Source organism: Nicotiana tabacum, chromosome 24, assembly GCF_000715075.1.
Source record: "Nicotiana tabacum cultivar K326 chromosome 24, ASM71507v2, whole genome shotgun sequence".
In the NCBI taxonomy this organism is placed as follows: domain Eukaryota; kingdom Viridiplantae; phylum Streptophyta; class Magnoliopsida; order Solanales; family Solanaceae; genus Nicotiana; species Nicotiana tabacum.
Genome location: NC_134103.1, coordinates 58,075,249 through 58,092,713, shown reverse-complemented (window position 1 = coordinate 58,092,713; position 17,465 = coordinate 58,075,249). Strand labels below are relative to the sequence as shown.

General features: G+C 37.4%; 1 protein-coding gene across 1 annotated transcript; it reads right to left on the bottom strand.

Annotated features, from left to right (window-relative positions):
* Window positions 1-312: 312 nt before the first annotated feature.
* Window positions 313-14,124, bottom strand: LOC107795071 (pyruvate dehydrogenase E1 component subunit beta-1, mitochondrial-like). Its single transcript, XM_016617639.2, has 15 exons — window positions 13,998-14,124; window positions 13,553-13,631; window positions 13,405-13,473; window positions 13,235-13,315; window positions 13,099-13,125; window positions 12,923-12,985; window positions 12,741-12,827; window positions 11,451-11,576; window positions 3,288-3,421; window positions 3,130-3,202; window positions 2,984-3,049; window positions 2,155-2,193; window positions 1,925-2,049; window positions 1,357-1,471; window positions 313-653 (listed from the first exon to the last, which is right to left on the bottom strand). Exons 2-15 carry the CDS (start codon window positions 13,601-13,603, stop codon window positions 573-575), a joined length of 1,137 nt encoding a protein of 378 aa, XP_016473125.1. The 5' UTR covers window positions 13,604-13,631; window positions 13,998-14,124; the 3' UTR covers window positions 313-572.
* Window positions 14,125-17,465: the final 3,341 nt, after the last annotated feature.

Here is a 17,465-nt window from a genome sequence, read left to right as displayed (position 1 = left end):
ATTTCATGGTGTTCCTATTTTTTCTATGATTGTTGTGGTGATACTAATATTGTCTCCTCTTGATGTTTTGTCTTTTTGTTTTCTTAAGCCGAGGATCTTTCAGAAACAGCTTCTCTACTTCTTTGGGGTAGGGGTAAGGTCTGCGTACACACTACCCTCCCCAGACCCCATTAGTAAAATTCTACTGGATTGTTGTTATTGTTGTTTTATTTATTCTTTGTAATTTTACTAATCAGATCATCTTAATCCACGTGTCTATAAATTACGTATACAAATTCATTTATACCTTTTTACGGGTAAACAACTAACAAATGCATGTGGACTTCCTTCTTTATCTTCTAACAATTCGCATGATTGTCTTACAAAAACATTCACCAATGTATCACTAAAAAGAGGAAAGAGAAAAAAGTAAAGAACCAGCAAAAATTATTTTCTATGATTTTAACTGTAGCTTGCCACTTCAGTTAGTCGGTCTTGTTGTTTCATGGTCAACTTTCCCGGAGATGGCGGATAGAGAATCATTATCCACAAAATGAAATAAAATGCTTAGAACAAGCAAGTGCTGGAGGGGCCTAAGCAGTTGCGGCCATAGGAACTGATTTTTGTGCTGATCGATAACATGCCCTCTTTGCTGCTCGAACAATGTCTTCAACCTGCATCATCAACTTCAAATACTCAGAAGGAAATGGAAAAAGTATCATCAGCTTGGACATGCAATTCAACCAATAATCAATGGGAAGAAATATTCCCCATGAGCTTCTGGGATATCCGATGTCTATCACCAATAACACATTTTATACCTTCTTTAACTTTCAAGAACCTTAATATGTGCATGTATCATTATGACCCTTTTTCTGGAATTGATAAAATAGACTTCGATAAGTTGCATATACTCCTACTGATTCAATAATTTGTTCTAAATTCTTATTTGTTTTCTTCTTTTCTTCGACTGGTACACTACACCTATTCCGTATGACAATAGCAGCCTTATTTACCCTGAGCTTGGTCTCCTGGAGTACGTCGAAAATAATTGTCCTCTGATATATGCAAGAATGCCATTCGTGGCCAACTGATTCAGAGGTATATCAGTACACAGCTGATTTGCTTATCAGAATGCATCAGACACTGAACCTTCTACATCATTGATTGATGTGATCATATACAAAGACCAGAAAGAATGCCCAATCATGTTGGGTCACTTCTTTTTCTTCCCCCACTTAATGGCCATATTTTCCATTTTTATCAAAATAGTCATAATAGAACCAAATTCAAGACAACACACAAAAACTGGCCAAGCCCTAACAAAATACACCTATTTCCAATATAAGAAAAAGAAGATGATCTTCAACTACAAACCTGAGGAACAGCCATCCTTTCGAGATTTGCTGCATATGGCATAGGAACATCAGCCCCTGAAATCCTCTCAACTGGTGCATCAAGATACTCAAAGCTTTCTTCAACCACAGATGCACTAATGCAAGACCAAAATGCAATCAAGTAAGTTTCTTCGACAAAGCAGGCATAAAATGGAACAAAAGCTCTTTTAGCTACTCCGTTTCAATTTATATGATGCAGTTTGACTCGGCACGGAGTTTAAGAAAAAAGAAAACTTTTAAAACTTATGATCTAAAAGCTTAAAACGTAAAAGCTTTGCGGGGCCATAACATTTGTGTAGCTATAAAAGCTTCTCACAAGGGCTAAAATGGATAAAGTGAAAAGTTTAAAGTTAAATTGTTTCCAATATAGAAATGTGTCATTCTTCTTTAAACGGATTAATAAGGAAAGTATGTTATATAAATTGAAAGTTGAAACAGAGGAAGTATCATCTTTTTTTCTGTTTTTTTTGTGGGGAGGGGGAGGGGGAAGTATCTGAAATAGATATAGAAAGAGGATAGGGAACTAAGGTTGTTATAAAGAAGGCAACCAGATCTCTGCGCCAACACCATGTTGTGGAAACCCTTCTTCCACAGTTATAAGCCTGTTGGTTTTCCTGACAGATGCATTAATTGTGGATCTATCAAGCGGTCGGATTGAGCGCAGATTTACAACCTGTACATGAAAAAAAAAAGGAATTAAAGGAAACTAGTAAAATGAAAGACACCTTGTAAGCATAGACTAAAGATTTAAACCAAAACCAAAATCCGAACACGTTACCTCAGCACTAATTCCTTCCTTCGCAAGAATTTCAGCAGCCTATAAAATTTAGATTTAACACATAAGGAAATTGGTGATAACATTAAAAACAGTGTCATCCATTTATTTTAATGCAATATCACCAAATCAAGCAAATTTTTTTATGAAATTCTCCCTGCTGAAAAGGCAGATCATAAGCAAAGGCGGATTCAGAATTTGAAGTTTAGGGGCTCTAATGACCCCAAGTATGTACATATTTAATGGATTTCTCGACACAAATAAGATCTAGCCAAAGCTACTGGGTTCTGCAAACCTGTACCATAAACTGTGCATCTGCCACTGAACATAAGTTGTAGGAGAGGATTAGACAAATGTTAAAGGCATGTATGCTGAGAATCTAAAGCTTCAGAGCTCAGAAATACAGATAAACACTTCATCACACAACCTAACAAAGAGCAAACTAGCTGCTGAAAACCCATGGGCTTTCTGATAGTTGAGAATTGCTATGGTCACAGTTACATATCCCCACATACAAAAGAGAGACACCAGTCACAGTCCAAAGCTGTCACATAATTCAAGTCTTCGATAACAGTCCCCATAATTATCAAGCAGCATTAAAAATTAACATGAACTAGGATTGCTTCCCCATATGTATATATGCGCGTGGTTCATTAGTTGTTACCAACTTGTTAAACATATATTCGGATGCATATACACTGGCTATCTTTATTCACATATAATTCAATAGGAATCAATTATCAGCGTAACATTAAAATATTTTCAAAAAGGCTGATGCTGGAATTCCTTCAGAAATGCTCCAAATAATGCTAGGTAGAAAGGCCAGACAAACCTTAAGAGCAGAGCCGACCATCTTTGAGAAAGCGGTAATTGTCACATCTTTTCCTTCAAGTTCTATCTGCCAATGGTTGTAATATAAGGAACAATACCACATATCAATGATACAAAGAAACATATGATACACATGGTAGAACTTGCCTTGGCTTTTCCAATGGGAAGACAGAAACTAGAATCAAGAGCTTCAGCTGAAACAGGGAAAGACTCACCATATCTGCATCATGCAAATCACACAACGATGATACATTATGATAACTAAACACCAGATTTCGAATAAGTAAATCAGTAAAGTAACTCACAGCAACTCATTTTCCAGAAAAACAACAGGATCTGGATCCCTGATAGCAGCTTTGAGCAGGCCACGGGCATCTTCAGAAGAGTATGGAGCAAGCACCTTCAATCCTGGACATGCACCAAACCATGCTGCATAGCACTGCATAAGTAATAAATGAAAGGAATATTGAATATACGGCAATAATCAGTGTTATCAACAATGAAAAGCGCAAAGAAACTCTAAGGTCCGTTGGGTGTTTAAGCGTAAAGCTTAAATAAAGCCTGCGCTTTAATGAAGAAAGACCCAAATGGAGAAAAAATGTGTAGTCCAAGACTAATAATTATAAGCATGAATAACTATATGGACAAAGAAATTGAAAAAGAATTACGATAAAGTGAAATATCAATTGTCTAGTGTCGCCTCTTTAGGATTACACTCATCGGCAAGAAAAAGTATGCCTTAGAACCTTGATAACGACATTGAAGCGCCCGCTAAGCGAGACGAAGCACTCAACATGTTTTGCGCCTCACTTCAGGGCTTAAGCGCAGCCTTTGACAATACTGGTTGTTAGATAGTTATGTGCAAATAATCCTAGTCCCATATGTAGTAGGAGTAGAATATGTTCTAGTCCCATATGTAATAGGAGTAGAATATATCCTAGTCTCATATGTAGTAGAAGTAGGATATATCCTAGTCTCATATGTAGTAGAAGTAGGATATGTATTATATATAGGGCTCATTGTATCATTCTTAAAAAATAAATTTTTCTCTCGTGCGCTCTCACATAGTATCAGAGCTTTAGTGAGAAAATTATCGTTGTGCTGCATTCCAGCGACATCCGGGAAGAAAGATCCCGTCGCCGTGCAATTTTCCGGCAACTTCGTCTTGTTCCCAGGGTTCATCACTGCTACAGTGGTACAATGCATATACCAGTACCACCATCAGATATGAAACCCTTGTGCGACCAAACCCCAGAAATCTCAGATCCATCGGAACAAAAAAGTAAGTCACCGTGCGTCTTTCCGGTTGACGACTCAAGATTGATTTGCGTCATCTCCTTATTGGTAAGTGTTGTACGAAAACCAACACTACTATCTTATTCGGAGAAGTCAGGCGACAAACACCAGTCAATCGCTCCGGCAGAAAGTCCCTCACACGCTGGCGCGTGAGCACTTTCCATCCAGAATTTTCAAAAATTTCTTTAGGACAGTTATTTCGTGGGGTGATTCCGAGTCCGCCAGTACAATTTCCTACAGATTTCGAGGAGCTACAGTAACTTTTTCGGCGCGTGTGAGCCATTCCGACCACTTTTTTGACAAAACTTCTTCAAGACAACCTACTCGTCCAGTGATTCCGAACCTACCTATATAAATTACATTAAATTTTGACAACTTTTATTTTTCCGGCAAGAACAATGCACTTTTTCCAACATAAACAGTGGTTTTCCGGCGTGAACACTAATTTCCAGAAAAGTTTATGTTTTCTGGTGGTGTTTTAGAACCTATTTTGTAGTTTAGAGTTCGACTTAGTCTCACTATTTTCATATTTCTCCGATGACTTTTCGGCCAACTTTTGTTTAGCAGCAACCACCTGGTTTTGTTGCTCATGGGGAGTCTAGTGGCCTTGTTGTCGCTTGCGCCGGTCACTTTATGGTCTAAAGCAGTCTCCTCAAGTCTGGTTTACTATGTTCAACCCAATTATCCAGGAGTTTGGCATGACTCATAGTGATGTCGAATGATAAGCGTGCAGATATTTTTACCAAATCCCTCACTGGTCCTCGTATTAGTTACATATGTAACAAGTTCGGTACATATGATTTGTATGCACTAGCTTGAGGGGGAGTGTTAGGTAGTTAACTCCATTTTCTTAGGTGTTTCATTTAAAGGAAGAAGGTAATCTCTGCCAAAGATTGGATCACTCTTTGCTTTGTATTATATAGATGCTTTAATAACGATCTTGAAATCAAAATTAATATTATTACTCATGATCAACATTTAGTTAGTACACTTGAAACTTAACTTTTTATTTTGTAATAATATCCACATGTTTCTTCAATGATAATGATGTATTTAATAATTTATTTACATAATCGACATCAATTTTATAGCCAAAGTTAAAAAGAGTACAACTTCTTGTGTCCTTTAAATATTATGATGAACACTTGAAATATGGGTTATCCTATATGGAGTAGGCGTGTGCCCAGAGATTAGTAATATAGATAATAACTTAGCTTGTTCAATAACGCTTTCATTTGAAATTCAGATGCAGAGCCACGTTAATACATATTATTAGAATATGATATCCCAAAAATGTACGGGGCATTTTCTTATTTTTAAACTTCTTTATCTGAATAAATCAAAAAATTATGAAAACGAAGAAGAAAAAAAGATTAGCTTAAGGAAAAAAATAGAAGAAAATTTGTCATCAAAGAATTACACCCAGTTAAGAGCTAGACTTTAGCTTATGACAAAAATGAGAACAAAAAAGAAAAAACATAAGAGAAGAAAAAGAAAAAAACAAGAAACAAACAAAAGCTTGACTTTTGCATTTTAATCGGCAAGCCCAATAGCAGAGGTGCCCAAGATGGCAAATCTGTAAAGGATCAATTCCAAAAAGTCAACCAAGTATGTGCCAACTGGATCATCAATGGGTGAAATCCATTTTCGACATGCGGGTTATCCATTTTTTTGAGCGGATAATATGGGTTTACCCATATTTGACCCCCTTTTAGTGGATCAGCTATCCAACCCATTTTTGAGCGGATAATAAGGGCAGATACTTATAAATTTTATCCATTTTGCCACATTTAATAATGACCAATATACACTGATATTCGGTGGCATTACAAGGCATACACCAATGAAGCCACAAGACAGATAAAAGCAAACAGCTGTAATTTGGTCGTTACTCGTTAGTCGTAACACTTGTAATTCTCTCACTTAATGATAGTATCTTTAAGCATGTGAGAAATCAAGGGAGAAAAATATATATTACTGATGTTTAACTATAATACAAGGACCTCAATTTATAACAATACACAATACATACACTAATCCTATTCCATGGGGGACTATACTTATTCACACAACTACCTATTATCTAACACTTTCCCTCAAGCCGACCCATACAAATCATATGTACCGAGCTTGTTACATATGTAACAAATACGAGGACCAGTGAGGGACTTGGTGAAATATCTGCAAGCTAATCATTTGACTTCACAAAATTTGTAGCAATATCTCCTGTGAGTATCTTTTTTCCTGACGAAGTGACAATCAATCTCAATGTGTTCAGTTCTATCATGGAACACTGGATTTGATGTAATATGAATAGCAGCTTGATTATCGCACACATGTTCCATCTGGCTGATTTCACTGAATTTCAACTCTTTGAGCAACTGTTTGATGCAAACTAGCTCACATATTGCCATAACCATTGCTCGATATTCTACTTCTACACTATTTCAAGCAACTACATTCTGTTTCTTGCTCTTCGAGACACCAAATTACCTCCTACTAAAACACAATACCCAGATGTAGAACGTCTAAAGGTGATCCTGCCCAATCAGTATCTGAGTATCCAACGATCTGCTCATGGCCTAGATCCTCGAACAATAACCCTTTGCCTGGAGCTGATTTTATATATCGAAGAATGCGGACAACTGCACCCAATGACTATCACAGGGAGAATCCACAAACTGACTCACAACAGTCACAGGAAAGGAAATATCAAGTCTAGTTATTGTGAGGTAATTTAATTTAACAACCAGCTGCTTATATCTTGCAGGATCGCTAACTGGCTCCCCTTGTCCTAGCAGAAGTTTAGAATTCGAATCCATAGGAGTGTCAACAGGTCTACAGCCTGTCATTTATGTCTCCTCAAGAATGTCTAAGGCATACTTCCGTTGTGAGTTCACAATACCTAAGCTAGACTGAGCGACCTCAATACCTAGAAAATATTTTAATCTGCCCAGATCCTTACTATGAAAGTGTTGAAAGAGATATTGCTTCAACTTCTTGATCATTGCCGGTAATAACAATATCGCCAACATAAACCACCAGATATATACAGAAATTTGAAGCAGAATGTCGATAAAGCACAAAGTGATCAGCTTCACTACGAGTCATGCCAAACTCTTGCATAACTGTCCTGAACTTACCAAACCAGGCTCGAGGAGACTGCTTTAGACCATGAAGTGACTGGCGCAAGTGACATACAAGGCTACTAGACTCCCCTGAGCAACAAAACCATGTGGTTGCCCCATATAAACTTCATCCTCAAGGTCACCGTGAAGAAAAGCATTCTCAATGTCCAACTGATAGAGACGCCAATGGAGAACAGCAGCCATGGATAGAAAAAGGCACACTGATGTTATTTTAGCCAAGGGACAGAAAGTTTCATTGTAATCGAGCCCAAATATCTGAGTATACCCTTTGAAAACAAGACAGGCCTTAAGTCGATCAACCTGATCATCCGGACCAACTTTGACGGCATAAACCCAATGACAACCAACGGTGGATTTACTTGAAGGAAGAGGAACAAGCTCCCAAGTACCACTCATATGTAAAGCAGACATCTCGTCAACCATAGCTTGTCACCATCCGGGATGAGACAATGCTTCACCTGTAAACTTAGGGATGGAAACAGAGGACAAAAAAGATACAAAAGTATAATGGGGTGATGACAGACTATGATAACTTAAACCGACATAATGTGGACTAGGATTAAGTGTGGACCATATAACTTTCCGAAGTGCAACCGGTGGACTAGAAGGAGACAAGTTAGGAGCACGGTCAGGTGCAGGACGTGAATCGGCTGGGCCTGATGCTGGACGCGGACGACAACGATAAGTCTAGAGTGGTATTCCTGTGGCTGGGATCTGGAGGATCTGTAACTGGACATGTTGTGGAGGGATTGGGTGAGTTAAGGTAGTAAAGGCCTTGTGAGTAACGCCATGTGCCAATCGTCGGTCCCATACTGTGGTCCTGCATAATAAAAGAGTCATCAATAAAATATATACCACAATGGAGGGCACGAGTCAATCGACAAACAGATGCAAGATTAAAAGGACAGTCAGGGATATAAAGGATAGAATCTAATGTGACAGAGGATAAGGGATTAGCTTGTCCAACTTCTTTTGCCTTTGTTTGGACTCCATTAGCTAGAGTAGCATTGGGAAGAGACTATAAATAAACAATACTTGACAAAGTGAACCATTACCAAAAATATCATCAGAGGCGCCTGAGTCCATGACCCACGGTCCAAGAGTAGTAGACTAGGAAACACAAGCAAAGGAATTACCAGCAACAAAAGTATCAGTCTGAGCAACAAAGGCTACTTGTAGAGGTTTCTGCTTACTTGTTCAATACTGAAAGAACTCATTATATTCCCATTCAGATAAACAAAACCCTGGTTACCTACAGTCTCAGTTTGAGCAACATGAGCATTTTTGGTGGTCGACCATGCAAAGAGTAACACACCTCACGTGTGTGTCCAAGCTTATTATAATAAGAACACTTGGGTCGAGACCTTCCAAAACGACCTCCTTCTCGTCTATTCTCCAGTCTAAGATGCCCGATTTTTCATTTATCTGTGATGCGAGAATAGAGGGTCAACTATCTGTGATGAGATCACTATGTGACTAGGCACTGCAACAAAGCGAAGTAATCGAGATAATATTTCATCAACTGTAGGGATAGTCGGACTAACCAAAATCTGGTCGCGTACTGAATCAAGGTCATTAGGAAGTCCAGTTAGCGTAAGAACTAGAAACATCTTTTGTCATTGCTCTTGTTGCTTTTCAATACTAGCAGAAACTGCATCAACTTCTCAAATTCCTCCATGGCTGCATGTACTTGTCCCAAGTAGACATATCCAATTCATGTTTCTTCAAATTTGTCATCCGCGATATCACATCATAGAAACGAGATATGTCATTAGCGTACAAATTGCGAGCCTTTTCCCAAACTAAATAACATGTCTGGAATGGACGAAACAAAGACATCAACTTGGAATCAATGGATTGCCACGGGATACTACATAATTGAGCATCAATTTTTTTCCAAAGTGCTTTGGCCTTTTCAACTCTCTGACTAGCCTTTTTAGTTAAGTGATCTTGAACACCTTGACCTTTACACCACAACTCGAAAGATGAAGCCCAAGCTAAATAATTTGAACTCCCAAATAGGGGTTCAAAAGTAATCATAAAAGCTGAATTTCCAACTCCACTATTTATGGAACCAAAAGCATCTAAATTGAAAGACATTATTGGATTGAAGTAAATTCTAATTGACCAAATCCGTAATCAACTTCAAGAAGTCAGGAGAATAGCTTCAAAAGAGATCCCAACAGAACTAGGAAATTCCAGAAAGCACTGCTCAAAGTGGACAGAATGATGTTCACGTCGTAAAGGTTACCGCAGCTCGCCGAAAAATTCCAAAGTTGTCGGCATCTGTAGGAAATAGTACAGTTGGACTCGGAATCACTGTGCAAGTAAGCTGTCCTGAAGGAGTTTTGTCGGAATCTGGTCGGAAGAGGGCTCACGCGCACGGCGCGTGTACAGATCTCGCCGGAAAATTTCCTATCCGTCCGGCGCGTGGGGAGGATTTTTCCGGTGGGGTTTGATAGGGTTAGGTCGCGGGACTAAGGCGGACCTTGTGGTGGTGTTGATTTGTGCACAACACTGATAAATATTGACTTTGATGCAAACAGCCACTGGAAAGTTGCACGGTGAACTTTTTCTTCCCGGAATCGCTGGTAGATTGCACAGCAAGTATTTTCTCACTATAGCTTCGATACCATGTCAGAAATCACGGGAGAAAAATATATTATTGATGTTTAACTATAATACAAGGACCCCATAACAATACACAATACATACACTAATCCTATTCCATGTGGGACTATACTTATTTACACAACTATTAACTATCTAACAAAGCATATCTACTCTCCTACCTTGCGTTTTGCATATTTACTTGATCCAGTATATGTTTTCAGCTTTTAAAACTCAAATACCCAATATGAATTCCATAGCGCTTTACCAAAGAGTTACTTACACTAGAGACCTACCTCCACGAACAACTTAGACTGGTATAATGATAGTAGCTGCTACCCATACCGCCAATGGTCGCTTACCCAGACTTATATATGTATATATGCTTAGAGCTCACCTCCTCACCCATACGACTCCCGATAGTAGAAGAGAAGCCTCAAAAAACAGTAGGGTGAAAAGTGAGGAAGGAAGAGCTTAGGGGACGTCACGAGAGAGGAAGATAGAAAGGTAAACTATGACACCGGGAATTACACTTTTTATCCCTGTCCCAACATTCCCCACACTCTCATCTCTTACCAATCTGTCTTTAACTAACTCTCTCTACTTTACTCATACTAATTGCTGTGAGAGTACAAAAAGAGAAATCTGGGACCTTCTTGGAAAAACAAATATAGCTCTCTGAAAGGAGAAAATTCCATTATCATATCAGCCAGATGTTATTTTTCCAACTAACTTTCTAGCATCCTCATTCACAAGCTAGTGCCTGCCAACCTGATAAGTCCCTAAAACCAAGCAGCCAATTAGCTGATGGTGCTTCAAATGATGGTTCAAGTGTGTTCTCTGTAATTGATTAACTGAAGGCAACGCTTAAAACACAATCTTAACGAATCTTAGATGAAAAGTTCCCTTTATTTCTTGCCTATTGCCGCATACAAAGAAAAAAAAAGATCAATCTGGAAACCAATGAGCTTATATAGCATACTTTTACCACCAAGACGAGATAAATACAGAGGATCAAATGTAATACTTCCTCCATTTCAATTTAAATGACACACTTTCCTTATTAGTCCGTTCCAAAAAGAATGACACGTTTCTATATTTAGAAACAATTTAACTTTAAATTTTTTATTTTACCTACTTTATCCTTAATGAGAAACTTTTATAACCACGCAAATATTATGGCCCCAAAAAGCTTTTGCCCCTTAAGCTTTTAAGGCCACATATTTTAAAAGTCTTTCTTTTTTTCTTAAACTTTGGGTCAAATCAAACTACATCATCTAAATTGAAACGGAGGGAGTAACTTATAACAGTGTAACAACATGATACTTAAGCTTACTTCATTTAATTTTAATGAACTCTGACAACAGCACCAACAAAACAGAGTGCACGCCCCATTTCAGTTCATAGACATACCTGAGAATGCTGGGCACCAACTCCAGCTGCAGCACCATTAGGACCTCTGAAAACAATTGGCACTGATATCTGACCAGCAGACATGTAATTGGATTTTGCGGCAGAATTAATAATATGGTCGATTGCCTGCAAATAAGCACCAGCAAGGTTATATGCTTGTACTCAAGGACAAGTGCTATAAATAACCCCAAAAGTCATGATAATATTACAAATCCTATATAAAAACTGATTTTCCACTTGCAGTGACTTAACCAAAATCCATGCCAACATTTGCAGACAGAAATGCCGTTGTCATATGCTATTCTAGAAGCTCTACAGACACATGTTTGTACAAAGAGAGGGAATAAATTGCAGCATGTCAATTTGGTTAGATAAGAAAATACAAAAAAATCTCAATGCTCGCAAAACAACAGTAATAAGAAAACATTTATACTTATTTGTAAATAAATTAGAGCTACTGAAAAAACCATAAGGCCATTTAAGTATTTAATAGTATAGCCCATTTACCAACACAGCTACTCAAGAATTAGTTGTAGTGTCACGCATTATAAAGCTGAAGATGACGAAAAGAGACATCTTTGTGATTTTGACGAGTTGTTATCAACCTCAAATGTAAAAAGTGCCCTGCTTTAACTTTCTAGCTTAAGTGCTTAAAATTTGTGTCCTCCTTACAGTGCAGCTGCTTGTTGCTTGCATTTCAGTGGCTGAAAGCAATAGCTGGCATCCATTCCCTAAGAGAACACGAATACACAGAAGAGAAAGCAATAGCAGTTTGTTTTCAATAGTGTAGGTGGTCTGACGAATTCAGAACTGAAATACCAAGACAGAATCTTTTGTCCTCAAAGACTATAACTTAAGTTTCCTCCCCCTTTGGCATTTTGTTGCTTTTATTTTTTAAATCATTTTTTATAAGAGCATTTCGTTGCTTGTATTAGCAACACATTTCATTCAATCAGCAAAAAAACAAAACAAAGAAAAGAACAACTTACACCACATCATACTAGAAAATAACTCCGCACTAATCTTGATTCATGAACCAATCCTATTTGCAAGTTCTGTTTATCCTAAATCTTACTTAAAAACACCCACAGATGTACCCACTTTCCACCACCACCACCAAAAAAAAAAGGAGAGGTGCTATAACATACTAATGGATGCATTGAACTGATATAGTTGTGTGCTACATTTGTTCATTCAACGACAATGTGAATGACTTTTACATCTTTGACAAATAATTCAGTAGATCACTAAGAAAAGAAAAACAGTGTTTAACAAGAAAAAAAGTCCAACCTGCATGGAAAAGTTAAATGTCATGAATTCTATTATAGGCTTCAGTCCATGGTAAGCGGCACCAACTCCAATTCCAGCAAATCCAGCCTAGGAAAGAACGTAAGACGTTTTAGGCGCTTCATCATATATGTTCAACGGAGAGCCAAGGAACATCTATTTGATTATTAGTGTACAGGAGCAACCTCAGTGATCGGTGTATCAAGAACTCTTTCCGGACCATATTTATCCAAAAGCCCCTTTGAAATCTGGGAGATTTATAATCCAAAAAAAAATAAAACTCAGGCATAAAATATAGATTATCAAGTGTGATGAATAAAGGAGATTAGTGCAACAATTGAGATTGTGCAAGATATCTAACCTTGTAGGCTCCCTGGTACTCACCAACCTAAGTCAACAGAATTAAGAATATATATTTTATTGATCAAGATTTAAAAAATAACATTGAAGGGCTATACAATGCATTTTAAGAACCTTTTAAAAAGCCACAATTATACCTCTTCCCCCATTATAAAGACCTTAGGATCTGCAGACATTTCTTCATCAAGAGCAGAATTTAGAGCGTCGCGCACTGTCATCTGCAAAGATGTTTAAAGCAATCACTATTAAAAAAACTAAACATTAAATAAAAATATTGCATGACAAAATTAAAGGAAAAAGAAATCACCTCTTTAGCAGTGGACGAGTAAGTTCTAGATGTAAATACCCTGCTTTCCCGCAAGAACTGGTTTATATTCTGAAACCAGAAACCCAGTTCAAAAATTTTCAGAAAATGAAATCTGAATCTATTACAAAAAAATTAACTCCATACTCACCAAAGCAGAAATGGCTCTGCTGGTCATTTTTCGACCTATAATTCCAGACATATCCACTTCCTCTTAACTGAGAGAAAACCTAATAAAAATCACAAACATATCATCACGCAATAGGTTAAATCAGTGGAAAAAAATAGGTTTATCAAACCTATATTCTTCCTTTATTTGTCTTGTTTGTACCAGGATTCAGTAGGAGTAATAAGAAAGCGAGCACTCGTGCCAATTATTCAAAGTCTACAAAAATTTAGTTAAAAGGACTAAAATTACAAATAATTAAGTCAATGTAAGATAGATCTAAAAAACACTCATACGATCATCACACGAACAAGCAGGCAAAATTATATACATCTACATAAGAAGAAGAAAATATCGATAAATTTCAATGAATCGCTGAAATTTTACGTTGGATTTTCTTAAGGGGGTGGGAGGTTGGAGGGAAACGAACCTGTTAGTTGTTGGCTATGGCAGAAAGAAGCAGAGAGTGAATAAAAGTTATACTTTTGATTGCGATAGGGAGAGAGAGAGGAGAAGACAATAAGAAAATGGCCAAAAGCTACTTTCTTTACAGCCGCTGTATAGTAAAAATATATAAAATTTATATATTTTTAAATTATACATTTTTTTGTTACAGATGAAAATAGTTTCTGATGGTTAAAAGTGATAATAACCCGTGAAATAATCTCCAATTGGCGGCCTTAAGGAGGGGACGAAATATAAGATCCTTGGAGCGTTACAATTTTGACTCGCTCTCGGCGCCTGTGAAGAGTTAGTGGACAATATTTTTTTAAGGAATATAGTAGTAGTAGCATAATCAAATTGTATTGTTTTTCTTTTTTACTTAGATTATTATTTGGTGGGAGTCGAGGGTGTAATGGAAACAGTCTTCACCCTAAGGTAGGGATAAGGTCTGCGTATACACTACCTTTTCTATACCTTACTAGTGAGATTATATTGGATTATTATTGTTGTTGTTGTAGTTGTATTACGTGGTGGGATTAAAAATTTCATATCACTCCCTTTCAAAGTCGGCTGTAGTTTGTTTCAATTTCTATATGTTTTTATTACTTCCAATTTTTTCTTATATTTATAAAAACTACTTTAATTTATATACATGATATATTTTTCGCGAAAGGAACTCAATTGAATCTTCTTTGGCCGTATAGCTCCGTGAATGGTTGACATATAACTAAAAGTCTAAAACCATCATTATTCAAAATATCAACAAGTAGATATATCATAGTAAAGATAAAACTGAAATGCATCCATACGTATAGTTAACTCGGCAAGCCTTTTTTTTTCTTCTTTTCTTTTTTGTTTAGTCTATTGGAGCATGATACAACACCTCTACAACCAAATAACTAATGTAATGACCTAACCGATTATTTTGCGTATTTGAGTCACGTTTCTCTATTTGAGTCACGTTTCTCTATTTGATGCTCCCCGCGTACTTAGTTGTTGTTTTGTGACTTGCGGGAATGGTTGATTTGGTTTCGGAAGATTTTGGGGTGATTTGGAACACTTAGCTCTATTGTTGGAAGCTTAAGTTAAAGAGTTGACCAAGGTTTGACTTTTGTATAAATGACATCGGATTGGTGATTTGATGGTTCCAATAGGTTTGTATGGTGATTTGGACTTAGGTCGATGCCTGGATTTGAATTTGGAGGTTCCTATGATGATTTGGCTCTTTTTGCCGAAAGTTTGCAATTTGAAGGTTTAGAAATTTCAAAAGTTTGACCATGGGTTGGCTTTAAGGCTATCGGGTTCGGATTGTTGTTCTAGGAGTTGAAATAGGTTTGCTTTGTCATTTGAAACTTGTGTGCAAAGTTTGATCTCATTCCGAGTTGGGTTAGTAGGAATCGGACTTTTGGTTGTGAATATTGAAGTTCTTGAGTTTTAAAGCTTGCATGATGCGTTTTGGTGTTCATGTAATTTTGATATTTGGAACTTGCGAGCGAGTTCACATGAGATTTATGTACTTGTGTGGATGTTTGGTGTAGGGCTCTAGGGGGCTCAGATGAGTTTCAGATTGGTTTTGGAGTTGTTTGGAGAAGTTTCAGCTGTGCTGGTGCTATAGACCTCGCATTTGCAAAGGTCTGCTCGCATTTGCGAAGGGCCACAATTGCGAACACCTTATCGCACTTGCTACATTGGCTGGCAGTAGGGAGCTTCACAATTGCGAAGTTGGGGGTCGCATTTGTGACATTTGCTGGGGCAGACTGGGTTCGCATTTGCCAGTCTAGTGTCGCATTTGCAGAGGTCGCAAATGCGACATCTGCAGCTGATTAATAGCTGAGTATTTTGGGACTTATACCTATTTTATCATATTTTGAACCCTAAACTCCTTGAGGGGTAATTTTTGAAGAGGATTTTCATGCAAAGCTACTGGGTAAGTGATTTTCACCTAATTTTGATATTATATCTTAATTTCTCATGGATATTCACACCCAAAATCATGGAATTTGGAAGGCGTTTTTGGGAATTATTTACTGTATTTTGAAAAAATAAAACTGGGGAGTTGAGGGTCTATTTTGACTCAGTTTTAGAAACTAATCACATATGTAGACTCGTGGGATTATGGGTGATCGGGATCTACTCCTTGACTCGGGTTTTGATTGTGTGGGCCCGGGATTGACTTTTATTGTCTTTTGAAAATTGAGTAAAGATTGGGACTTTATCGTTTGGGATTGATTTCTTTTGCGTTGTTTGATGTTATTGAGTCGTTTTTTGGCTAGATTTGAGCCAGACATAGGTGACTTTTAAAGGGAAGGCATTTATTAGTGGACTGATTTAGCTTGTTTGAGGTAAGTATCTTGCCTAACCTTGTGTGAGGGAAATACCCCTTAGGTGCTATTCCTAATTGTTGAATTATATAATGTGTTAAGTGGCATGTACATGATGTGACGAGCATGTATACGAACACTATGTGTGGTTTTGACTTGAATAGACCGTAGGCTATTAATATGCCTTAATGTAATAATGAGCTTTTATATGAAATTTGTGAATCACTTTATGACTATTTGATCATTCTCATTTAACCATGCTTTATATGTTATGCCCCTATTTGCATTTGATAATTTTCATGTCCTTGTGCTCTTTGTTAACAAATTATGAGTGTATGTCTCTTGATGATGATTTGGTTTATTAAATTGTTGTGATTATGGCAAATGTGGACATGATGGACAAATTGTTTGGTTGTTTGCACGAGGATTTTACCGAGTGATTGTGGTTGATATTGTTATAATATCGGAGTACGGAGCGATAAGGGTGGATATTGATATTTCGGAGTGATAAGGGTGAATATTGTCATTTCGGAGCGATAAGGGTGGATATTGATATTTCAGAGCAATAAGGGTAGGTATTGATATTTCGGAGTGATAAGGGTGAATATTGTCATTTCGGAGCGATAAGGGTAGATATTGATATTTCAGAGCAATAAGGGTGGATATTGCTATTGTATCAGGGCACAGAGCGATAAGGGTGGATATTGCTATTGTGTCGGGGCATGGAGCAATAAGGGTGGATATTACTATTGTATCGGGGCATAGAGTGATAAGGTTGGATATTATTATTGTGACAAACAAATGTGGGTACGAGGTGCCATGTGTCAATATTTCTATTTGATGAATTGTTGTCAAAACTAGACTTTTCTTGCGTTGAATTGTTATCACATGTTCTAAAGAGATTGTTGGTAATGTTTTTCCATTACATATTATGTTGTCAGTTATTGATATATTGCACATGTTATTTGACTAGTGAGTATCACATGATTTGAACCTCATCACTACTTCACCGAGGTTAGTCTTGATACTTATTGGATACTGATTGTGGTGTACTCATACTATACTTTTGTACATCTTTGTGCAGATTCATGTGTTGGAGGCAGCGGGCCTAGGGAGTGAGAGCATTCATTGAT